Source organism: Callorhinchus milii, unplaced genomic scaffold (genome assembly GCF_018977255.1).
Source record: "Callorhinchus milii isolate IMCB2004 unplaced genomic scaffold, IMCB_Cmil_1.0 Scaffold1, whole genome shotgun sequence".
In the NCBI taxonomy this organism is placed as follows: Eukaryota; Metazoa; Chordata; class Chondrichthyes; order Chimaeriformes; family Callorhinchidae; genus Callorhinchus; species Callorhinchus milii.
In genome coordinates, this window is record NW_024704742.1 from 9,492,315 (window position 1) to 9,516,768 (window position 24,454).

General features: G+C 43.2%; 1 protein-coding gene across 1 annotated transcript in view; it reads left to right on the top strand.

The window, feature by feature from the left end:
* The window catches only part of nrg1 (neuregulin 1), a 151,852-nt gene that overhangs the window by 14,808 nt on the left and 112,590 nt on the right, over positions 1 to 24,454 (top strand). Inside the window, exon 2 of the mRNA XM_042336801.1 lies at positions 17,434 to 17,611. Coding sequence (XP_042192735.1) covers positions 17,434 to 17,611 — 178 coding nt within the window. The remainder of the gene's footprint in view (positions 1 to 17,433; positions 17,612 to 24,454) is intronic.

Below are 24,454 nucleotides of genomic sequence, written 5' to 3' on the forward strand. Positions count from 1 at the left end.
GGAGGGGGTAAATGGTCAGGGTGAGGGGAGTGAAGGGAGGGGGCGAGGAGGGGGTAGAGAGTTGAGAGGGGAGCTGAAGGCACAGTCAAAGAGAAAGGTCTTGAGACTGGCCTTGAAGGAGGAAAGGGAGGAGGCAAGGCAAAGGCACTGGGGGATGGAGTTCCAGAGCTAGTTGCAAGTCCCAATATTAGACTTGAACTCACAACCTTCTGACTCCGAGGCCAGAGTGCCACCAACTGAGTCAGCCTGAGACAGACGGTGTAGTGGATAATGGGGAAAGAGCAGGGCAGTGGGACTAGTTGGTAACTCTTCGAAACAGCCGGCACAGGCATAATGGGCCGAATGGCCACCTTCTGTACTGTAATATTCTATAGTCTTGGAGAATAAGCCAAAATTTCCACTCCCGATTGTTAGTCAGAGCGCCCCCTCCTGGTCAGCCACATGCTGACACTCATTGTCTTGGCCAAAAGGACATCGAGAGCCCATGTAACATGACTCCAACAGGAGTCAGTGCCTTAAGGGGAACAGTAAGGCTAGTTATTCATACAGTTAAATCCGGTAATCTCAAGCTCCTGGGAGAGGGCTGGGTGGTGGCATTATCGAAGACCATTCAGTGAACTGACCACCATCACTGTGTTCTCATGCTGTTGAGAGGATATACTGCTGTCCCATGTTAATCCGACAGGAAAGTAGGTTAGATTATGGCTCCAGGTGAGTCCTTGTACTTACCTTCCACCAAAACATTGATGTAGGGGTGAATATATGTTAATCGTGTACTTGCTCACCAGAGTAACTAAAGTCTAGGGAAGCAGAGAAGGTTAAGGGGAGACTTAATAGAGGTGTTCAAAATTATGAGGGGATTCGATAGGGTGAACAGGGAGAAACTGTTTCCACCGGCGGGTGGGTCGGTAACCACAGGACCCCGATTGAAGATAGCTGTCAAAAGAACCAGAAGGGAGATGAGGAGAAATTTTTCACACAGCAAGTTGTTCAGATCTGGAATGCACTGCCTGAAAGGGTGGTCGAAGCAGATTCGATAACAACTTTCAAGAGAGAAGTGGATATATATTTGGGGAGGACAAATTTACAAGGAGAGAGTGGCGGAACGGGACTAGTTGGTAGCTCTTTCAAAGAGCTGGCACAGGCAAAATGGGCTGAATGGTCTCTTTCTGTGCTGTATAATTCTATGATTCTATGATTAAAGTGCTAGCATTGGGATGATATCAGTGCTTTCATGGTATGCCTGTGTTCCCTGTGCCCTTAAACACAAATTGCTTAAAAGTAAGTGGGGATATTGGGAAAGAAAAGGCAGGTAAATGGGATTGAAAGGATTGCTCTTTAAAAGATTCAGTACAGACTTGGTGGGCCGAGTGGCTTCTTCTCTGTCGTTGTTGTCTATAGTTCTAAGGACTGTACGTGCCTTGCCTTTACTTTTTACAATATTCACCAAAGGTCCTTTTCAAGACGGCCAAGAAAAAGTTGCTTCGGGACACGGTGTATCTTTAAGCATTGATTTCCCAGTTGGCTTGTTGTGGGATTCAGTGATGAGGTAAAGGGCAAAGGGCAGCCCTAGAGGTTCCAGCATTCCTTCCTGATGGGGAAACAAAATGTAATAACTTTAAAATGGAGCACATGTGGAACAACATTTTTCAAATTTTTGGCTCCTACTTCATACATGGGAAGCATTTAATAATGTCTCGCTGCAGCTTTAAACCTTACAGAAAAATGACTGGGAGGAAAAATAAGGTCATTTGGCCCATTAAGTCCGTTCCATCCTCAGTGCCACACTATAACCTGCTATGACTTCACTGTGTCCGCTCAATCTCCTTGGAGAGAAATTGATAAATCTTTCCCCTGAGACCAAACAAAACCTTCCAGAATATTCAACCAAATTCACTGTTCAGCTCTGACCTCTTTCTTTTCTCAGACAAATCTCTTTCTCTCAACCCTGTTACTGTAGCACAGAAACCATTGCTTCCCATGGAGAGTTTGCTCATCTCAGTCCGCACCAGCCTCTATATTGTCTCAATATTGTTCTTGAACCAAATAATTGTAGAATCCTGTAGCTCAGTGATTAGAGCACTCGCCTCGCAAGCGAGAGACCTAAGTTCGAATCCTGGGCAGGGCGAAATGTTGGACAATAATAATAATAATAATCCTTGCATTTGATATAGTGCTTTTCAGGTCTACTAGATGTCTCAAAGCGCTTCACAGAATATACTATAAAGTGAATTGACTGTATATTTGTGGGCGAAACGTGGCAGCCAATTGTGCACAACAGTGTCCCACAGACAATTGTGAATTGAGTGACCAAATCATTATTGTTTTTTTCCTTGAGTGATTATTATCAGGTGTGTGGAGTAAGGAAACATGCCTAGGATTTTGCTTTTACTCCACACGCCTCTGTTTACCCAGCAGTAAGTAGGAACCCGGTTGCTAGTCGATTGGCGGATTGCTTTTCCGGGGGGAGTAATTGCTTCAAAAAAAAATAATATATTGGTCACTCAGTCCATAACAGTTTGTGGGACACTGCTGTGTGCGATTGGCTGGCGCATTTGGCCCACAAAAAAAATACAGTCAATTCACTTTACAGTATATTCTATGAAGCGCTTTGGGACGTCTCGAAGACGTAAAAAGGCGCTATATCAAGTGCAAGGGTTATTATTATCAAAAATACTCGGTACAAATTCAGTAAAAATAAAAAGGACGCTCAATGCTATGTACAGTATATATATATTACATATATATATATAGAACCACTTTGGTCACTTTCCTCCCCCTCCCCCTGGCTCGGCCCCAGGGTCCGTTACTGTGAAGTGCTCTGAGAAGCCGCCTAGAGTGGAGGGCGCTATATAAATCCAAGTTGTTGTTTTTACTAGTTTATACTTAACAGGTTACCAGGAAGGGTCGTTAACATCAGGATATTTAGTTTTCTGGAGCGATGAGATCAGATAGATCAAAGGGCTAAACCAATCTTTTGATCTTGTAAATCACAAAGTACCTTTTATCTCTCTCTGTTATTTCTCCCCCTCTTCCCCCCCACTGATATATTTTGCCCTCCCGAACCCGTTATTTCTCACCATGCCCTGCTATTGGCTCAACTGTATTTACCTGAGCTGGTCATTTAGATGTTCCTGAATGTCTGTGTTTTTAGCATTCAGGGACCATTAAATCATGAGGTTCCAGGACATGCTGCTGGTAACAGAAGGAATGTACATTTTGATTCCAATCAAGTTGTGGTTTTTTTAAACAAAAATGATGAAGATGTCTGTCTAGCTGTTACCCACTGGGACATTCTTGGCAGTGTAATATTGGATTGTGATTTCCAAAGCCCCAAACTCAACCCATTTGTGTGGGATGATTACACTCATCAGCTCATGTGAATGTGAAAAAAGCAGGTTAGTCTGTGAATCTCACTGCAAAGATTCCACGTTTGTATCCCAATCTCAATAATAATATTAATCATTGCAATGACCTAGTGTCTTAATCACATTGTCCAAATAATATTATAATAATATAATAATCCTTGCATTTGATATAGCACCTGATCATTTCTTTGAGATGTCTCAATCTGCTTCACAGAATTTACTGTAAAGTGAATTGACTATATTTTTGTGGGCGAAACATAGCAGCCAATTACGCACAGCAGTGTCCCACAAACAGTTGTGGATTGAGTGATCAAATTATTATTATTTTTTTTGAAGGAAGTACCCTGGAAAAACGATCTGCCAATCAACTAAGAACCAGGTTCCTACTTACTGCTGGGTAAACAGAGGCATGTGGAGTAAGGAAACTTACCCAAAGTTTCGCCCTGCTAGGGAATCGAACCCTGTCTTCTCGTTTGCGAGGCGAGTGCTCTAATCACTAAGGACTCTATTCAAATGTCTCATAGACGAATGTCACAGCTAATTTGCAACGGCGTAGAAATCTCTCACAAACTGCCAGGAAGTGAATGATCAATGTTGTCAGTTATAAGTCCACATAACTGATATGGAGATTTATAAAAATAAATTGCATTTTTGTTGATGTTTTTACTGTATTGGTGGGGTGTAATTAAACATGCAGCCCTGCCTGCAAATGATAGTCATATGCCTCATTAGCTCGATAACTAGCTGATCACCACAAGCTGTATAGAACTTGCAGTGCTTCTGTTCCAGTTTACCCAAGAGGCAGCCTGAGGTCCTTAGCTAGCTACAGAGCTAATGAAGTTCATGACTCTCCACTCACTGCCAGGCAGTTTTCGGAGGGGATCGGGGAGTGTTGCTATGTTGGTGGTTGATGAATGAAACTAAGACCTGAATTATGCACAGCTGCCATCATCTCAACTTTGTGTTCAGCTAACAAACTGCAAGGCTAAATGGGCATGTCACGTTTTGCCATTTGAACCGGGCAAGTCCAATGATGCTGCCTTCTCCACTACATAAAGACATTCCATCTTAAAGCGCTTTGATCACCAGAGAAACTTGATCAAACTTGCCACCAAGTGAGGGGCTAGAACTGAATGGGAGGCAATTCTGGGCAATAATAACAGTCAGCGTGACTTTGTACTGCCCTTACTAGTTTGGTCATAATGAAGGAAGAGATTTGCAACTAGAACATTAAGTACCTAGTCATCTTTTATTTGATCTGTACTTTGGGGCGTGATTTGCAAATTAGGAACCCTGTACTGTACATGCCAGGAGCTCCGTTCAGGCATTGGACTTGTATCCATGCCATCTGATCTGGAACTCTGCCCGGTGTGAGGGCTGCTGTATAAATGCAAGTTGTTGTTGTCAGGTGGTGACTGTAGATTGCGTTGGCAGTGGAGTTTCAGTGGGTCTGTAGAAGTCCCATTCAAATCCTCAAACTAACCTCCTTTGTGCTTACCACATTGGACTTGTTCACTGACACAACTTCAGGATTTCCTGCAGTTTACAATCTAAAAATGAATGCTCGCTGAAGTATTTTTTAAGTATTGTTTTACCCCCTTCCCCCCTTTATCCCCCCCCGCCAACCACTTCCCCGCCCGCCACTTCTTCTGAAGCCAATAACTCATGGTGGGTTATAACTGTGACAGCAGTGATCTCTAGTATCTTGTGCTAGTGGCCCTGCTGCATGTACAAGACTAGATATTGACTATAGCAGGCCATTCAAATTGGGGGCAGGGAGAGAGAGGGGGGAACGTGAGGCGATACATTACAGGCTCAGCCTGATCCAATGTTTATACCATCACTTTCCAGCTAGGGGTCACTGGAGAGCGATGGGGAACAGATATTTACTATCCCCAGCCCAAGGTCACTGAGATCCATTGCAATATTTCTACCGCTCTTTGGGCTGAGAACAACTAGGTCAGCGCAGACAAGGAATTAGCCCTGCAATTTTCCGATCCATATGGTTGAATTGCAACCCTGGCAGAGCTTTACCACCTTGGGCATCTGTGTTATTGAGGCAAAGATTGGGAGGAATTTGGGGCCCATTGGGAGCTGTGGAATGTGCCAAGCCATGTGATCCTCAGTCAGTCATCCCTGTATTATTGTAAGTGAGACTACAACTTAACCAGTACTTGCACCAATAGAGCATCCTTCATATTGGATGTACATCTCAGTTTTAACACCAACTCTAGTTGACTCCTGTGCTCGCTCAGAAAAGGATTGTGGGAAAAGTGGTTTCCAAAAGAATTGAAAAAAAACGAGAGTAAGAATTTTTCTAAAATCGTGCAAATTTCAAGTTTCAGGGCAATGGTCTTAAGTCTAAAACCACATGAATTTTGTGTCCCTGATTGCTGAGATTACATCATAATTCAAACCTTAAATGAACATGCCATGGCGGCGAGACCTTATAGGAACATTGCCTTCAAGAATTGAACCGATTTGTCTCATTTTCATCTATAAATTGAAAATTTATTTATTTATTTTAAAAATTCGCCACCCCATGAGACAGCTATATTGTAAGGTCTGTACTATATCCAAGACTGTCTGTGATGGATGTTAGATCGATGCCTTGGGATGGCCTTCCGATGTGAAAGGTGCTATATAAATGTCATTTTGTTGTTGTTGATGTTCACTGAGTCTCGTCTCCCCTGCTTTTCATTGCTGGCTTTGTGGGGGGAAAAGACTCCCTATTTTTTATCTCTGTTTATTCTTTAAGACTTCAGACACCTCTCAGTAAAAGCTGGTGTCTGGAGAACAATGGGAAGGTGGGTCACCTTACGCTGGTCTTGTGAACCTTTTAGCAGCTGCTTCGAGAGCCCTGGGAAATGTGTTCGTGCCAATGTTTATATTGCACACGAGTCTCTAGCCACTCCCTACACCCTCCCATATCCTTTTATTGGCTTCTCACCTGTATGCACATCTTAACTTCAACCACAATTTGGAAACAGGTTTACAGGTTAAAGCATGTTGTTACAACCCTAAGGGAATCACAGCTGAGCTCATTTCTGCCCTTTCCCATACCAAAAAACATCCACTCCCAAAGGGATAGCAATTGGCAGTGGATGGAGAGGTGTAGGAGGGTAAAGATTCTTAAGGTATTTGTAGGTTGGTGAGGGGTATCACCTAGTTGTTCTCAACCCTGAGACCAATAATAATAATATCCTTGCATTTGATGCGCCTTATCACGTCTTCAAGACATCTCAAACAATATACTGTTAAGTGAATTGATTGTACATTTTGTGGGCGAAATGGGGCAGCCAATTGCAAGCAGCTGTGTTACACAAACAGTCGTGGATTGAAATGACCAATTTATTATTATTTTTTTTTGAATAAATTATTACCCCCTGGAAAAGCGATCCGCCAATTGACTAACAACCGGGTTCCTACTTACTGCTAGGTAAACCGAGGCGTGTGGAGTAAGAAAACTTGTCCAAAGGTTCACCCTGCTGGGAATCGAAGCAGGTCTCTCGCTTGCAAGGCGAGTGCTCTAACCACTGAGCTACAGGAATACAGAAGAAACATTTTCACATAGCTAATTGGTCGGGTCTGGAATGCATTGTCTGAAAGGGTGGTGGAAGCCGATTCAATAACAACTATTAAAGGAGAAGTAGATAATTATTTGGGGAAGACAAGTTTGCAGGGCTATGGGGAGAAAGCGGGGGAATTGATTTGGAAGCTCTTTTCAAAGAGCCGGCACAGACATGATGGGCCAAATGGCCTCCTTCTGTGCTGCATGATTCTATGATTTATGATTGCAATGGAACTCATTGACCTTGGACTAGGGATAGCAGAAATCTGTTCCTCACCGCTCTCCAATCATTGCATAGTATCATTTATACAACTCAAGATACGCTCTCTTTGCCCTTTTATCAGGGAACAGTGTTCCTTTATCCAATTAAGTAATTTTCACAGATCTCACTTGAGAAGGATATGAAGTGGCAAACTCTGCAGGCTATCACACGCGGGATGATATCTTGCCACAAGTCGAAGGTCAACAGCTGAATGGGTCCGTTTCGGTTTTTCCACACTGGCTGAAGACTACACAAAGTGCTTCATTCATTCAGATCCAAAAAAAGAGGATGGTTAATCGTAACTAGGCAACCTCGAGTGAATATTTACTCACTCCCCTTGCAGCATTGTACATTAGATATTAATTGTGAGTCAGGAAGCAACAACTCGGCAAGCATAACTTGTTGAATAATGTATCAGTATTTCCATAATGATAACCCGTGGCATTCTGGCATTATCTTTGTCTGGACACTTTTTCCCATCTTTGGTCTCCTATCACCTATTAATTACAGTATGCATATGATGACTTTGGCTTCACAAAGGGAGATAAGAGCAAGCCTAATGCATTTAAATAATTCATTTGAATGCATGTACTAACTGTACTTTAATTGATATGTACGAGTGATATGTAAAATGCTGCATGGGTTGTTTCCTGTTAACCTCAATGGCTTAAAAACCAAGGTGGCTCTCTATTCCTGGTAATAATAATAATAATCCTTGTATTTGATGAATTGTTGTTTGAAAACTGAATTTGTGTTGGATTTTTGCTGTGCCTGAAGAGCCCAGTGCTCCAGTCCAAACTGACAATAATATCCAGTTATTAATATTGTCCTGCAATAAGCAGCACAGTACCCCCTCTCTGATATATTGTCGAACTCTGGTTAGTGATATCAAATCAAATTATAATGCTAGATTCAGAACTGTGGGTTCCCCATGGAAGCTGCTTGCACAGTTGGTAACTGTAGGTTAGGAGGTTGTAGGTTCAAGTCAAGACTTAATAACCTACTTTCAGACTCAATGCAGCATTAGAGAAATCTGTATTGTCAGAGGTCCCATCTGCCTGTGAAGGTGAACATTAAAGATCAACATTGTATTTGGAAAACATCCAAACTTCATGGGCCTATTAAAGCGGGATGAAGATGAAACCAAATTGCAAACCCAAACTGACTAATTTCACGTTAATTTGCCGAATTCACAAGTTTTTTTTGGTCAACCGGATGTCTGAAACGTGCGGAAACCCATCGCCATGCTTAAAAGCGCCTTGGAAAGTCCTCCCGACCTGAAAGGCATTATACAAATGTAATTTTGATGTTGGTGTTTGAAGAGTATCCAAGAAAAACTAAGAATTGTATACTATTAGGCACGGTTTCCGCATGTGTTAGAAACCTGGCTGACACCCCCAAAATTTTTGAATTCACAAACTTGCAAGACTTTGCATTTGGAGAACACACATTGAGTGGAACTGATTTGATTTTGAGCTTTTACAAGACAGAATTATCCAGTTTCAAGGCATGCAATGTCACCAGACAAAGCTGTGGGGCTGATTGTGTGTAACAAACTCCACTGAAAGCTGAGAACAGGTAATAATAATAATAACATTCCTTGCATTTGATATAGCGTCTTATCATGTCTTCGAGACATCTCAAAACGCTTCACAGAATATATTGTAAAGTGAATTGACTGTATATTTGTGGGAGAATCGTGGCAGCCAATTGTGCACAGCAGTGTCCCACAAACAGTTGTGGATTGAGTGACCAAATTATTATTGTTTATTTTGAGGTATTATTGTCCCCGGAAAGCAATCCGCCAATCGACTAACAACCGGGTTCATTACTGCTAGGTAAACAGAGGCATGTGGAGTAAGGAAACTTGCCCAATGTTTTGCAAACCTGGCTGACACCCCCAAAATTTTTGAATTCACAAATCAAACACTTGGGGAACGTCCGGGAATCAAACCCAGGTCCACTCGCTTGCGAGGAGAGTGCTGTAAACACCCACAAAGAGACAATGGTAACCTTAAAAGATGGTACTGTCCCTTCCAGTAATGTCACTGGAAGTCTGTGCTTTTACAGCTTTCTCCACACACTCAGAGGTTCAATTATCCATCTCTGCATGTTGCAATACAGTGCAATTCCTGTTTGCCTCACATGTGAACGACTCAAGAGTCTATGACACAGTATAAATGTTGAGCGGTGATGGCTCATTGAGTCTTGATATTTAGCTGTGTTTTTTTTAATTTGTGTGCTTTCTTGCGAGATGTGACTTGAGTTTGCATCTGTAAGAGTGGGGTGGATAATTATTTGGGGCAGACAAGTTTGGGGGAGTGGGATTGATTTGGATAGCTCTTTTCAAAAGCTAGCACAGCCACGATGGGCCGAATGGCCTCCCCTGTATAATTCTATGATTCTATGATTCTAGTCTACTCTGGTCTTGAAACCAAATGATTAGATTAGATACGGGATGAAACCCTGCCAAGGGCCGGCCAGAGACACATGTATCACAGGCTGAGATGCTATACCTCCTGAAGCAGAATGAATGGATGGAAAGTGTTGGAGATTATTTACAATGCGAGAGGGTTCCACAGTGTTTGCCTTGTCAGGCAGAGACGAGGCTCCTTTTCTGCGTATCTAGGTTTTTGTTGGCTGTCTGTCCAGGTTTTATTTGAACTATCTGAATTATGTTCTTTTTCTGGTTGGAAGTTTTGAATCTCGTCCAGTGGTTTGGTCTCTGTCTTGAAATGGAATGGGATGGTTGCTAACCCAGCCTGCTGTGAGAAAGTACTTTTTCCCACTCCCCCAATAATAATCCCTCCAAAAAAAAAAACAATAATTAAATTGGTCATTTTCAATCTACGACTGTTTGTGGGACATTGCTGTGCGCAATTGGCTGCCGCGTTCGCCCACAAATATACAGTCAATTCACTTTACAGTGTGTTCTGTGAAGCGCTTTGGGACGTCCTCCCGACGTGAAAAGCGCTATATCAAATGCAAGGATTATTATTATTATTATTTTTAAAGTACTTGTTTGGCAGATGATCCCTTCAACAATAATAATTCCTTAAAGAAAAATAACTTGGTCACTTCAATCCATGACTGCTTTTTGGGACCCTGCTGTGTGCAATTGGCTGCCTCGTTTTGCCCACAAAATATAGTCAATTCAGTATATTCTGTGAAGCACTTTGAGACGCCTTGAAGACGTGATAAGGCCCTATATCAAATGCAAGGATTATTATTATTATTATTATTATCTCGGTGGAACCCAATATGCCATTGTACTCTTAGAGTTGTAGCGTCTTCCCAGAGAATAACAATAACTTGTAGCACCCTCCAGATAGAGTAATGTTTGTAGTGCTTGACATAGATAAGGTTGGACTGAGCAAGAGGGAGAGGAAGGTGGCAATAGGCATATTCAGAGAGGGAGTATTTGAGATTAAACATAAAGACAGAAGGGGAGGGGGTAGGGAGGAGTTGGTGAAACAGAGTGGTAGACTGAAGGAGATCCAAAGATTCTGTACAATTAAGAACTGGGTTGTGACAGCCACATTTATGCCATGTTGGACCGTTTAAACCAGCGTATGAACCCAAGTCTCAATTGGAAAGGATAGTGTGTGAATCCATTGCACTACCCAGAGTCACTGCAGTGTATAAATTTTAAATTTCATTCCCAAATGGTGCAATGTCAGCCAGACTATTTAGCCAGCAATCAATCATGCATGCCTCCTTGAATATGCTGCTCCTATTATCGTGAGTGTTTTGTTAGCTCTGAATCTGCTGAATGTGTAATCTTAGTCTCTGAAGATAGACATTTCAGTTTCTTGTCCTTAGTATTATAATGTGTGGGTGTGTGCGCATCCTGTTGTGTGTATGTGTGCATGTTGTTGTGTGTGTGTGTATGCTGTTTTGTGTGTGTATCCTGATTTGTGTATGTACACATTTTTGTGTGTATGTGTGTGCACATTGTTTTGTGTGTGCACGCACACTGTTGTGTGTGTGAGCGCACTGTACTGTGCACACACTGTAGGTCTCTAAGGATGAGGGCTACATAAGCAGTTTATGAATCACACCAGTGGTATATATCACCAGCAAAGGAGAGTGTTTTAGAGTCTATGATGGATTTCTGTTGGTATGGGAATGTGTTGGTTGTCCATGATGACTCTTACTAACTTTTCATTTCCAATGTTGGTCATCATGGCCCTGTATCCATTTCCCTGGTAGTCAAGTGGTAGCTACCTACACTTCTGCCTCAACCCAGTGGAGTTATGCATTTTAGTCATAGCCTGATTTTTCTTTCTGTCCTTCTTTATGGGATGATTTAAAACTGGTCCAATTTAATCCAGATGTAATTCTCTTGAAAATCCTGCCATGATTGTTGGTTGTAATAAGCACAGTTGAATTTGTGATGCTTTTGTGTCATCCAGAACTTCTTAAGTTCTTATGATTACATTTCACCGAGCTCATTCGAGTGAAATTAATTCCTGGATTAGGGATGATGTTTCCAGAATCAGAGTTACATTTTAGGAATGCTATTAAATCTCAGACCAGCATGTAACCCAATGATACTAAATTTAATCTTCTCCACCTAAATATGTTGTGTGATCAATTTGAAGTAATCCTAATGCAAACTGATGCTTCGACCCAATAAGTGTAACCTTAAGAGAACTTTGAGGTTGGGCAATATTTGGTTTACAATAAAAGTGACCGCTTTATCTATATTTTCTCTCACATCTCAAATTCTCTGCTTGTCGTCGCTCAAGCTCAATCCTCCACAAACTCCAGAATATACAGAACTCTCCGTCACCACCATCCTTGCCTGCTTCCACTCTCTCTCACTCTCTCTCTCTTTCAAGCAATCACTCAACATTGAGATCCTCATCCTCTCTCCTCACCTCCAAGTACTTCAACAGCCCAGAACCACCCCATCTCTGATCACCTGCAACCCAACTCTCCCGGCCACTCCTCCACTCTGTCAACTTGGGTTTGTTTCATTTTTTGACCTCCCCGCTCTCTCCCATACCCAGCATCCACCCACCCACTCTCCTCCACCCTTCAGCCACTGTATCAGCAGTCTTTCAAGAGTAGCTTTCCAAATTGAGTTTGCTGGGCTGGTTGGGTTAGCTAAGCTGGGCCATGTTAGATTTGTTATAGACTACAGTACTTGTAAACATAATTAGTTTTCCTCAGCTTCTAAGTGTTTTTTAGAGCAGGTTTATTGAATAGTTCATTCATTTCCGCCCCCCCCACCGCCCCCCCCCCACTTCCTCCCTCCCCAATCTATATATCCTCAAGCGACTAGAGGCTTGTCATAAATACTAATCTTCCTCTCACACTACAGGCATGATCGTCTCTTTCTACACCGAGTGGGAATTTATTTTGTTTGGAGCAATTACTTTAATTAGAATTTTAAATTGGAGCTAAACGATGACACGTCGAAAGCAAATGTTAATGTGCCATTTGTCACCCTAGAAGCTATTGCAATTTCACACAAATAACCCTCGCCCAGACACGACTCTCATATCTTCCCTCTTCATTTGTCTGGGACATTCTGAGCATCACTGCCTTGTGTACAAATCTAACCCCTCGGTTCAGTGCATCTTCCCTAAGGTGCACCTCACATATCCAGTGTGCCTGCAGGTTCAGTCTACAAACTCATCCACAAACCCATTCGTTCAGCCTTACACATGGCCTGAAATCTCATGATGTTTGCTAATTAAGCTTATAATAATAATAATAATCCTTGCATTTAATATAGCACCTTATCACGTCTTCGAGGCGTCTCAAAGCGCTTCACAGAATATACTGTACAGTGAATGAATTGACTGTATATTTTGTGGGCGAAATGCGGCAATCAATTGCACTGAAATAGTTGTGGATTAAGTGACCAAATTATTATTTTTTAAAAAATTTATACATTTTGAAGGAATTATTATACCGGGAAAAGTAATCCGCTAATCAACTAACAACTGGGTTCCTACTTATTGCTAGGTAAACACAAGCATGTATATGGAGAAAGAAAACTTGCCCAATGTTTCACCCAGCCTGGGAATCAAACCCAAGTCCTCTGCTAAGAACTGTGGAGAACTTTAAATTCAATTCTAATTTAGAAGATGGTTTCTTGTTAAGAACTATGGCTTCCAAATCTAAACTGAATTTAAGATTTTCCCAGAGGCTGATGTCCTGAGGATCTATATTGACACAGTCTCCTCTGCCCCTCCATCCCCTCTATCTCTGTCTTTTTCCATCTCCTCCATCTCCCTTTCACAAGGTTTGAATGTCAAGGTTATGAAAAGAGATTTGCTAGTTCCTTTCTCTTTGTTTTCCAATTCTCTTCTCCTGAAAGCCTGACTGATGATATTTTCATAGAATGATAGGGCACAGAGGGAGGCCATTCGGCCCATCGTATCTGTGCCAGCTCTTTGAAAAAACCCATCCTGTAGCTCAGTGGTTAGAGCACTCGCTTTGCAAGCGAGAGACCTGAGTTCAATTCCAGGCAGAGGGCGAAACCTTGGGCAAGTTTCCTTACTCCACACAGAGCCTAATAATAATCCCTCCAAAACTAAAAACAATAATAAATTGGTCATTTTCAATCTACGACTGTTTGTGGGACATTGCTGTGCGCAATTCGCTGCCGCGTTCGTCCACGAATATACAGTCAATTCACTTTACAGTGTGTTCTGTGAAGCGCTTTAGGACATCCTCCCGACGTGAAAAGCGCTATAACAAATGCAAGGATTATTATTATTATTATTATCCAAATCAATCCCACTCCCCCGCTCGCTCACCCTAGGCCCTGGAAACTTGTCCTCCCCAATTTTGTTCTGCAGATTTTGGTAGCCCTTTCGTTACTTTACCTAAAGGGTCATTCACATGTAATCCCAGACATCAAGTATCATTGGGTTATTCCATCCTGCTCTTTACCATTCTTTGTCCTTATTTAACAAGGTCACAGATAGACTTTCCAACCAGGCTCCTGGTACCAATCCGGGCCAGAAAATCAGCTTTATTGTTGTTATTTCTTCTCGGACCCAGAGGTGTTGAGGCAACCCGCCATTCCCTGCCTGACTGAGAGAGATAACAAAATAAACAGTCGAACCACCTTACAATATATTCTGTGAAGCGCTTCGAGACACCTTGATGACGTGTTAAGGCGCTATATCAAATGCAAGGATTATTATTATTATTACTCGGCACAGAATCGGAATCATGACCAGACAGTGGCTTCAGCAACTGAGCCATCAGGGCAGGTTATAGACACAAAATCATGGCATTAAAGAGGCAAATTTGATATGAATTTGGTAAGCTGGCTATTTTTTAAAAGATGCGGAAAACTGACTTCCAAATTAGGACTGAATTTAGGAATCTGTCACAATTTCATCTTAAAATTCTCAAATTTGAAGATGAAATGGTCTCACGGGCTAAGAGGAGGTGGAATTTCAGGCATTTAATTCTCGCCAATCTGAAGATTGGCGCAGCCTCAGTTTTAAAGCAGTGGAATAAAACCAAAGCGATTTACATCTAGTGATGTCTGCAAACCACAGGAATGCAGTGTCATTTGAAATGACGGGCATTATGTTACTGAGCCAGTACTGGTCTCTTCCTTCCTGAAGCACAAGCAATAAAGAAGTGGGGGTCAGGGTGGGTGGTGGTGGGGAGGGGGGGGGGAGGGGGAGAGGGGGAAGGGTGGCATTACCAAACACCATTTCAGGAAGGCATTAGCCTTTTGAATCCTATTATTTTGTGACAAGAACCCCTGCTTTCCCCTCCCTGCAATGAAGTGCAAAGATGTAAGGCTTTTTCCTAATAGGTACTGTAGAGTGAAATGTGATTTACTGCTTTCTGAAAATCAATAGGGAGTTTTAGTCATAGGTTCCTGGAAATGCTTGCACCATTGCTGGTGCATGTGACCAATATTGCAGTGAAATGATTATTATTATTACTCAGCACTTTGGGATGTCCTCCCAACGTGAAAGGCGCTCTATAAATGTAATTTTGATGTTGTTGTTACCTTGGAATATTCTGCACATTCTATGTTTATGAATATGTATTTGCTCAGTGTTTACAGCTATCAGTTGCTGATCTGGGTCCTTCACACCCACCAAATATTTGCCACCAAATGACTGAAGTGACCTTGTATACCTTAAAAGCTTTGGGGGCAATGTGGCACAGAGACATAAATGCAAGGCTCATGTAACCCTCCTCACTGATCTCACAACAGCAAGTTGCCATCAGCTAGGAGACAACACGGAGAAAGGGGAGTGTAGAATTGGAAGAGAGAGCCTGCTCGCCCAACCATGCTGTCCTGGTCAGAGGAAGTACATGATGTGGATGGAACAACTCAGGGAAAAATGACTCCAGAAGAGGTTCTCCCTATCATTAAAAAACAGCTGTCAGCCTGACTCAGTTGGCAGCATTCTCATCTTTCAGTCAGAAGGTTGTAGGTTCAAGCTCGCGGTTGGCACATTGAACTCAGAGTCTCGTCAGACACTCCCATATAGTACTACGGGCGTGCTGCGTTGTCAGAAATGCCTTCTTTTGGATCAGACGTTAAACCGAGGTCCCGTCTGCCTATCCAGGTGGATGCTAAAAAATCCATGACACTGTTCAAAAAGAGAAGGGAGTTTGTCCTGGCCAACAATCTCATAGATAAAATTTGTCACTCACTCTGAAAGGCTGGAGAAAACAGATTCAATAACAACTTTCAAAAGGGAATTAGATAGGTACTTGAAAAGGAAAAAATGACAGTGGTATGGGTAAAGAATGGGGTGGGACTGATTGGGTAGCTCTTTCAAAGAGCTGGCACAGGCACGATGGGCCAAATAGCCTCCTTCTGTGCTGTAATATTCTATGATTCTATGATTCATGGGACATTGATGAGTGTAAAATTGACTGAGGCATTCACCAACAAAATAAACAGTCACTACATGTTGCAGTAAATCCTCTGAAGTGCTTTGAGATGTCCTCCCAACTTGAAAAGTGCTATATCAAATGCAAGAATTATTATTATCCTTGCAAACTGGGACGAGGATAGCTAAGAGTGTTTCTGTAGGGGCTGGGGGTGGGGGGGAGTGAGTAATGACATGAGAAAATTTATAACAGTTATATAACAGTTTGCCAACAAGATGAAACTTTTCGCTTCCGAGGTTTTGAACACATGAATTTTTTTATTAATAAAAAGGCATTATTTAAATTTAAATTTTGATTTCAATGTTAATTTCAATGAGCAAAGTACTTAGCTTCTGTGCCATGGAATGACACTGCTCATGAGTGAAGAACACGTGGGATATTAATCTGCAGATGTTCTGGGGAGCAGTGGCAGATGTGCTTGTGATGTCACTAATACAGAAGCTGGGTATAAATGGCTTTCAGGTATCCCTGTAACTGAAGCGATTAAAGAAAGCTCTGTTTTGGCTACTTGAAAGGTTCTAAATATTGACTTCTTACAAATTAAGGCGAATTCAGGCCTTTTCCTATTCATCACAAGATCTTGTGTCATGTTTCAGTGGCGCATTGCTCTGAACCACCTGTCCCGATGTTAGAACTGATCCATTTGCAATTTGAGGGACTTGCACTGAAATTGAGACATTTTGCTTATCATGTTTTGTGTTGCAAACCACTTTGTCTTTCTTTCCGTCAAGCCTGTCATGATCACCTGTTTAATGGGAGTCATTCACTTATGCAGTACAGTTTCCATTTATATAACATCTTGCGGGACGCTGCTGTGCACAATTGGCTGCCGCATTTCGCTCACAAAATATACAGTAAATTTATTTTACAGTATATTCTGTGAAGCACTTTGAGACATTTCAACAACATTATAAGGCTTTCATAAAGGGAAGAGCCCTCGAGGCGCTTAACTGTGTTGGATGGGAACCCGAGCTGGGAGTGGCCTGTCATTCCAGGTGGACATGAAGGCTTATGTATTTAAGGATAAACCAGATATATGCATAAAGGAAAAAGGAGTAGAGGGGTATAGGAGGGGTGGACGTTCATATAATGTATAAACATAACATATCCTTCATCCCAAGGATTAGTTGGGATGAATTGTCTATTTCCGTGCTGTACATTACATTCTATGTAACTGCGTAAATGTAAATAGTTAATGGTGGTACTGTGCAGTGCTATTCTAACTTCAATGTTCTAGATGCTATGTCAAGAACAAAGATTATTATTGATGTTACCTTGTTTGTTTGTTTTACGGAGTAGACCATTGACCTATAGCCCAACCCTTTGTCTTACAGGTAAGGCTCCTGAAATCAAAAAGATGTCAGTACATCAAGTGAAGAATGAAGGCATGAAGTTTGTATTGAAATGTGAAACCATTTCCGGATCCCCAAATCCCACCTTCAAGTGGTTTAAGGATGGTGACGAGCTGATCAATGGAGAATCTGACAACATCAAGATTAAGAAAAAGAGAAAGTAAGTTTACTTCTGAAAGGGATATTAGTCATGGGTGTATGTGGAGTCCTGTAGCTCAGTGGTTAGAGCACTCGCTTTGCAAACGAGAGACCTGGGTTCGATTCCCGGGAGAGTGAAATCTTGGGCAAGTTTCCTTACTCCACACGCCTGATAATAATCCCTCAAGAAAATAAACCAATAATAAATTGGTCACTTCAAACCACGACTGTTTGTGGGACATTGCTGTGTGCAATTGGCACCCGCATTTCGCCCTCAAATATACAGTCAATTCACTTTACAGTCTATTCTATGAAGCACTTTGAGATGTCTAGAAGACGTGAAAAACACTATATCAAATGCAAGGATTATTATTATTATTACTATGTTGTGGTTAGAGTGCTCGCCTCGCCAACAAAAGACCTGGGTTTGATTCCCGACAGGGCAAAATGTTGGGCAAGTTTCCCTACTCCACACGCCTCTGTTTACCTAGCAGTAAGTAGGAACCCAGATGTTAGTCGATTGACAGATTGCTTTTCCGGGGGTAATAATTCCTCCAAAAAAAATAATAAGAAGAAATTGGTCACTCTGTTTGTGGGACGCTGCTGTGCACAATTGGCTGCCACGTTTTGCCCACAAAATATGGTCAGTTCACTTTAGAGTATATTCTGTGAAGCGCTTTGAAACGTCTCAAAGACGTGATAAGGCGTTATATCAAATGCAAGGATTATTATTATTATGTTGAGTAAATGACCGTGTGTTGTGAGAATGGTATTAGTGAATACATAACCAGGGTGTGTTGTAAGGATGGTAGAGTCGCAATGAACTGGGAGATTGCTGTATGAATATTACTGCTGCATGGATTTAAATTCTTCACTCAGACAATAACTTTAACATTAGCACACTCATTAACATTTTCTGCAAAAGAGGAAATTCTTCAACCCATGTCTGTGTCAGTGCTCTGCAACTTTTTATTAATCCCACCTTCTTACTTTTCCCCTGTATCGCACATTGAATTTACTTCTCAGTTAGATGTATTCCATCAACAAAAAAATCATGCGTCATTTGCATGCCTCTCCACTTCTGTCCCACAGCTCTATTTAAGCCTAGATTTCAGATTGACAGAAGCTGAAATCCTCTGTGTCTGTGTCACCTCCCCTTTCCCCACAGCTCTGCACCACATTTCTCTCAAGCTTTAATATTAAACCAGGTGCCGAATAAAACTAAACTCTTTCTTTCCTCCCAGTGCACCAATAATCCAGTGTACATTCATCTCCTGCAGTCACTGGGAAATACAACTTTTATGAGCCTCTATGGACTATTCCCTTAAGACCATATGACTGCAGTCTAACCATTGCTTCATCTAACTCTGTTGTGTTCCTTAAATTGCTCTAAGGTATCCTCTGGTGTAAAGACCAAAAAAACTATTAGAGTCAATTTCGGAGCAGGCTGTTCTCACCAGGTGCTGTGTGTTTCTGCTGAATTTCTTTCTTCTTTCATGAGCTTTCGGTCACCTCCTGGTGGGTCAAATCACACTGTTATAAACCGCTCAAAGACGCTACTTGTTTGAGACGCATTATACAACAACAACAACAACTTGCACTTATATAGTGCCCTCCATGCAGGGTAGCATCTCAGAGCCCATAACGGTGGTGTAGCCTGACTCTGAGCCGAGGGCAGGTTGGAGGTGGCCATTAGCACTGTCGAACAAAAAGTTTTCAGGTTGGATTTAAAGGAGGGGACAGAGGGAGCGAGGTATTGGGATTGAGGGAGAATGTTCTAAAATTTTCGGATATAGTGGCTGAAAGCACGATCTCTGATGGTGAGGCAGAGGGTGTGAGGGATGAGCAGGAGGCCAGTGCCAGTCGAGCAGAGGCACCGGGTGGTGGTTTGGGGAGTGAGGAGGTCGGAGAGGTGCCAGGGAGTGAATGGATTTGAACACGAGAGTGAGGATCTTGAAGTTGATCCATTTGGTGATGGGGAGCAGGTGGAGCCTGGGCCAGAACTGGTGAGATGTGGGTATGGAGTTCGGTCCGGGTCAGTATGTAGGCGGCAACGTTTTGAATGAGCTGATCTTGTGAATGGTGGAGCTGGGGAAACCGACGAGATGTGCGTTGGAGTAATCCAAGCGGGAGGTGACAAATGCATGCACAAGGGTTTCAGCTGCATTTGTGGGTAAGGTACAGTCAGAGGCGGGCAGTGTGGCGGATGTGCACGAAAGCAGTCCTAGTCAGGGACCGGATGTGGGGGAGGAAGGACAGTTGGGGGCGCACTGGTTCGGTGAATCTGAGAAAGAGCCCAGGGTGGTTGAGGCGTTTACATCAGCAGGAGTGAAGATGTTGACAGGAGCCGAGGAGTATGGCTCCCGTCTTGTCCCTATTCAGCTACAGGAAGTTTACAGTCATCCAGGCCTTGAGGTCTGCCAGACAAGCTGATAGAACATCGGTGGACCCGGAGTTGGTACTGGAGGGGGCAAAGTAGATTAGAGGGCTTGAGGAGGTGCACGAACGGGGTGATGGATGGTGGAAAACAGCGTTATTGGATTATTGCCTCCAAGGTGGCTTTGAAGTAAAAGTCAGTTTGGGCCTGTGAAAGGGAGAAGTGGTAGGTGCGGAGGTGCTCGAGCCACAGCTGGCGGTGAATCATGAGGCCAGATTTCTGCCATCTATGCTTGAGCATCTGGGTTTGTGTTTTGAGTGAGTGGAGATGACTGTTGTACCAGGGGGAGCGGGTGGGTTTGGAAACAACCCTGGATTTCAGGGGAGACAAGGAATTAAAGGTTGTGGAGAGACGGTCTTTCAGCAGCTTGATGCTGCATCAGGATCGCTGCGGGTGGAGGGCCAGAGGGAGAGGAGGTCCGACAAAGAGAGGGTATTTGTGAGGGACTCAGGGGGAAGCTTTTTTCAGTGGCGGAAAGAAATGAGGGAGGGTTTGGAAGAGGGGAGGGGAATGCGGGAGGAGAAGGAGATGAGGAAGTGGTCCGAGATGGCCTTGTCTGTGATTAACAGGTCAGAAATGTCAAGGTTGAGGGGGTGGCCACGGTTGTGGGTCTGTGAGTTAATGTGGAGGGTAAGGCTTAGAGAGGAGAGGAGGGCAGTGAAATCCGAGGAGGTAATGCAAGGAGAGTTTAGGTGGAGGTTGAAATCACCCATTATAACCAGGTGTTCAGTACAGAGGGACAGGGATGAGAAGAGAGAGGAGACATCAGAGAGGAAGGAGCCAGGAGGTTTGGGGGGGAGCAATGAACTTGGAGGATTTTGAAGGAGAGAGAGCAGGGATGGTAGAGGATGAGGTACTCAAAGGAGGAGAAACAGCCAGAGGAATAGGGGGATAGACCAAGGGAAGCCTGGGAGATGAGGGCCACCCCACCGCCATGTTGCCTGGGGTGAGGAGTGTGGCGAAAGGTGCAGCCAGGATGGAAGGCATCAACGAGAGGAACGGGGTTACTGGGGGAGAGCCAGGTTTCTGTAAGCCCAAGAATATCAATGTGCTCATCCAGGATGAGGTCATGGATAGTTAGGGCTTTGTTGGAGAGGAGTGGACATTTTGGAGGGAGATACGGATAGGTTTGCTGGTGGGGGTCAGTGATGGGGAGAGTGGTATAAAGAGGATTTGAGGTCATGGGGAGAAGTAACCATGGAGTTTGAGGAGGGAGTAGTGTTGGAGAGGGTATGGATAAGGGAGGGTTAAAGGCTGTTTGCCTGTCAATGGCGGTTGCTGCAGAGAGAGTGAGCGATGGGACAGTTGGGGTGGCTGTTCTGGGACAACCAACAATGGGAGCCTGGCGAAGGATGCCCAGGCTGGAGCAGAGAGAGGTGATGGTGGAGTCTAAGAGAGAGAGGAGGCGAGGAGGGTGATGGGAGAGAAACACCAAGTGGGAGTAACGAAATGTGAGGGGGTGGGAGCAGGAATATTTTCAGGGGCCCGGTTCAGGGCGGCAGCCAAAACGTACATGCAGAGAGCGGGAGCGAGTGATCAGTGGGGCAGCATCAGCCTGCGGCCCACAGGAGACAGCGCGGGGGATGGAGAGGAGGGATGGCGGTCATGGCTTAGGTGCCAGAGACTGGAGGGAAGGGAGGAAAAGGTAGCAGAAGGATAGTAGAATAGTAGAACAACCACAAAATTACATTTGTAAAGCGCCTTTCACATCGGGAGGATGTCTCAAGACAGTATTAGTTCATGGCAATCTCTGTACTTGTGTCTTTCTGCGCTTGGATTTTATAAGGTACTCATTGCAAACTCTGAAATCGTTAAAATGTGTGTTTTGGATGTATTTCAATAAGTCAGGCCAGAGGCTGTTTATTATTTTCTTTATAGAAAAGCTGCCCTTTTATTGCTGGGTTGTCAGAACAGACTGTCTGATCCTCAGCGTTAGAGGTACCCTGAAGTCTTGGGTCAATTTAAAGGTGGGGGTGGGAATTATTTTTTGGTTGATAAGTCCATATCCACTCAAGGAACTCAATGTAGAGAAGATCAAAAGTGATTCTTGCCATCAAGGCCCCTTTTAAAATCCCAAGTGCTTTGTCAAAGGTTCAAGTCAGTAATCTGGTTGAGGAGGTTGAAATGAACAAAGTTTGGATAGTTTGTCTTTGTTGTCTGATCTCTGGGATTAATGTCTCAGATTCACAGAGAACTATCCAATGTTATTAACAAGAAGGGATTTTCTTCAATAACGAGGTCCGACCATTCTCTCCTTTTGCTGTTTGAAGTTGCTGTGGGATTCAGCATCTGAAACAGAACTGATTGGTGATCAAATTTGGAAGCCAATTAGCACATAGCAATGTCCCACAAACAGCCATGGAGTGAATGATCAATTTTATTTGGTGGATTGCCAGTCATGACAATGGGAGAAATTTGAAGCAAAGATTCATTACAACAACTTCCATTTATATTATAATAATAATATATCATCCTTCACATGGGGTAGAGTCTCGGAGGGCTGAAAAAATTAGTGACTCTTCTCCTCGGGAGGTTTTGGAGTGGCAGTGGGGAGAAGTAAACAGGGTCTCCTTGGAGCGAATTCAGTAATGGATGTTTAGTAATGGATTGTCGGAACCGAGCCAGCCCTCTGTGTCAGACTCTAGTTCAATTCTTGAGCCAGGCGGGTCCACAGTATACCTGGACACAACTAATGACAGCCCAGCCCAGCCTGGCTCATCAGCAAGACATGGAAGGGGAAACCAATTACTGGATTTTTCCCACTCAGCTCCCGATAACCCTACAAGCCAAAGCCGTAACGGGTAGGGTGGCCCTAGCTGGACAAGCCACGGTGCTTTCAATGGTAAGCTGTGAGGTTTTAGCTGGTTAAATTGACTACCTCTAAAACTTCAGCATTTAAATCAATTGAATTTTTATCCATTGATCTGTTCGAAATATTTTTGTGGAAAGGTTTGAGTGCAGATGACATCATTGCTGGGTTAGTGGAAAGGAGATTGGCTCAGAAATGTTTCTGGGGCCGATCATGTGAGGGAGCTCAGTTAGCACGCACAATTGAAATGACCAATTGCTGCACTTGCCTGCGCTTAGGATGGTATCTTTGATTCCCACTACATTGTTGAGATATCTCAGAGCACTTCACAGTTATTGTAAAGTGATATGACTGTGTAATTTCTGGTTGAACACAGCAACCGGTTCCACAAACACCCATGGAGTGAGCAACCGTTTTTTTTATTTTGGGGATTGTTGGCCTGGACACGAGGAAAAACACCCTTCCCTTTTTGAATAGTGCCATGGGATCTTTAACATCTACCCAATCAGGTAGATAGGAACTCAGTTTAACAGCTCATACAAAGTACAGTACCTCTAAAAATGCAGCATGCCCCCAGCACTGCATTGGAGTGTCAGCTTAGACTATGTGAGTTCCAAGTCACAACAAGGATTTTGAACCCACAACCTTCCTACTCCTGTTTCCTGTTTAATGTCTCTTAGACCTTACCCATTTTCCTTTGTATACCTCGGTGGCGTGTGATTCAGAGCAAGTTTATTCTAGAATATTTCATTTGGTGGGCAAAAGTACTCAATGTGCAGTCATTCATAAATAATTCAATGAGTTTTTTTAATTAATATTTGATGTTACCTCTGGTGCATTTGGGTCTGATAGGATGTTTAAAGATCCTCCCTTCAGCCCCACTGGCACAATACATTTCTGCCACCAATTGGTAGGATGTCGCCTCACACCACAAGTAATCTTGATTACCTACCTATCCTATCCCATCTTCTACTCCCAACACAGTGACTTATGAGTCACAACATATATGCACATTGAGGAACCAGGCAACTCAACCCAATGAATGGATCAACCAAGAGGAGGAAGAAGGCATTGTTAAAGCACAGTTGTTTCAAAGAGACTTTATATGCAGGATAGATTTCATATTTGTTGTATTTGTTTGTAGAGTTTGACTATCAGGACTTGGCCATTCAGCCCATTGCTTTCGCACCTTGCCAATAATTTTTGGCAAATGTTTTAATTCTGTTTGTCTGGCTTTTCTCCATATCTGTTAGTATCCTGGCATCTAGTGTCAGTCTGGCTCATTTGATAGCACTCTCGCCTCTGAGTCAGAAGGCTGTGCATTCAAGCCCCATCTTGAGACTTTGAACTCACAGTCTGGGCTGACGTTCTGGTGCAGTGTTGGAGGAATGCTGCATTGTCGCAGGTGCCAGACTTCGGAGGAGACTTGAAACCGAGATCACATGTGTCTGTTCAGGTGGACTTTAAAGATCCCATGGCACTACTCAAAATGGAAGCAAGTTTCTTCCAATGTCCTGGCCAACAATCCTCCAAATAAAATTGGTCACTCACTTCGTGGCTGTTTGTGGGACATTGCTGTTGGTGAATTAGCTGCAGTGTTCGCCTACAAAATGTGCAGT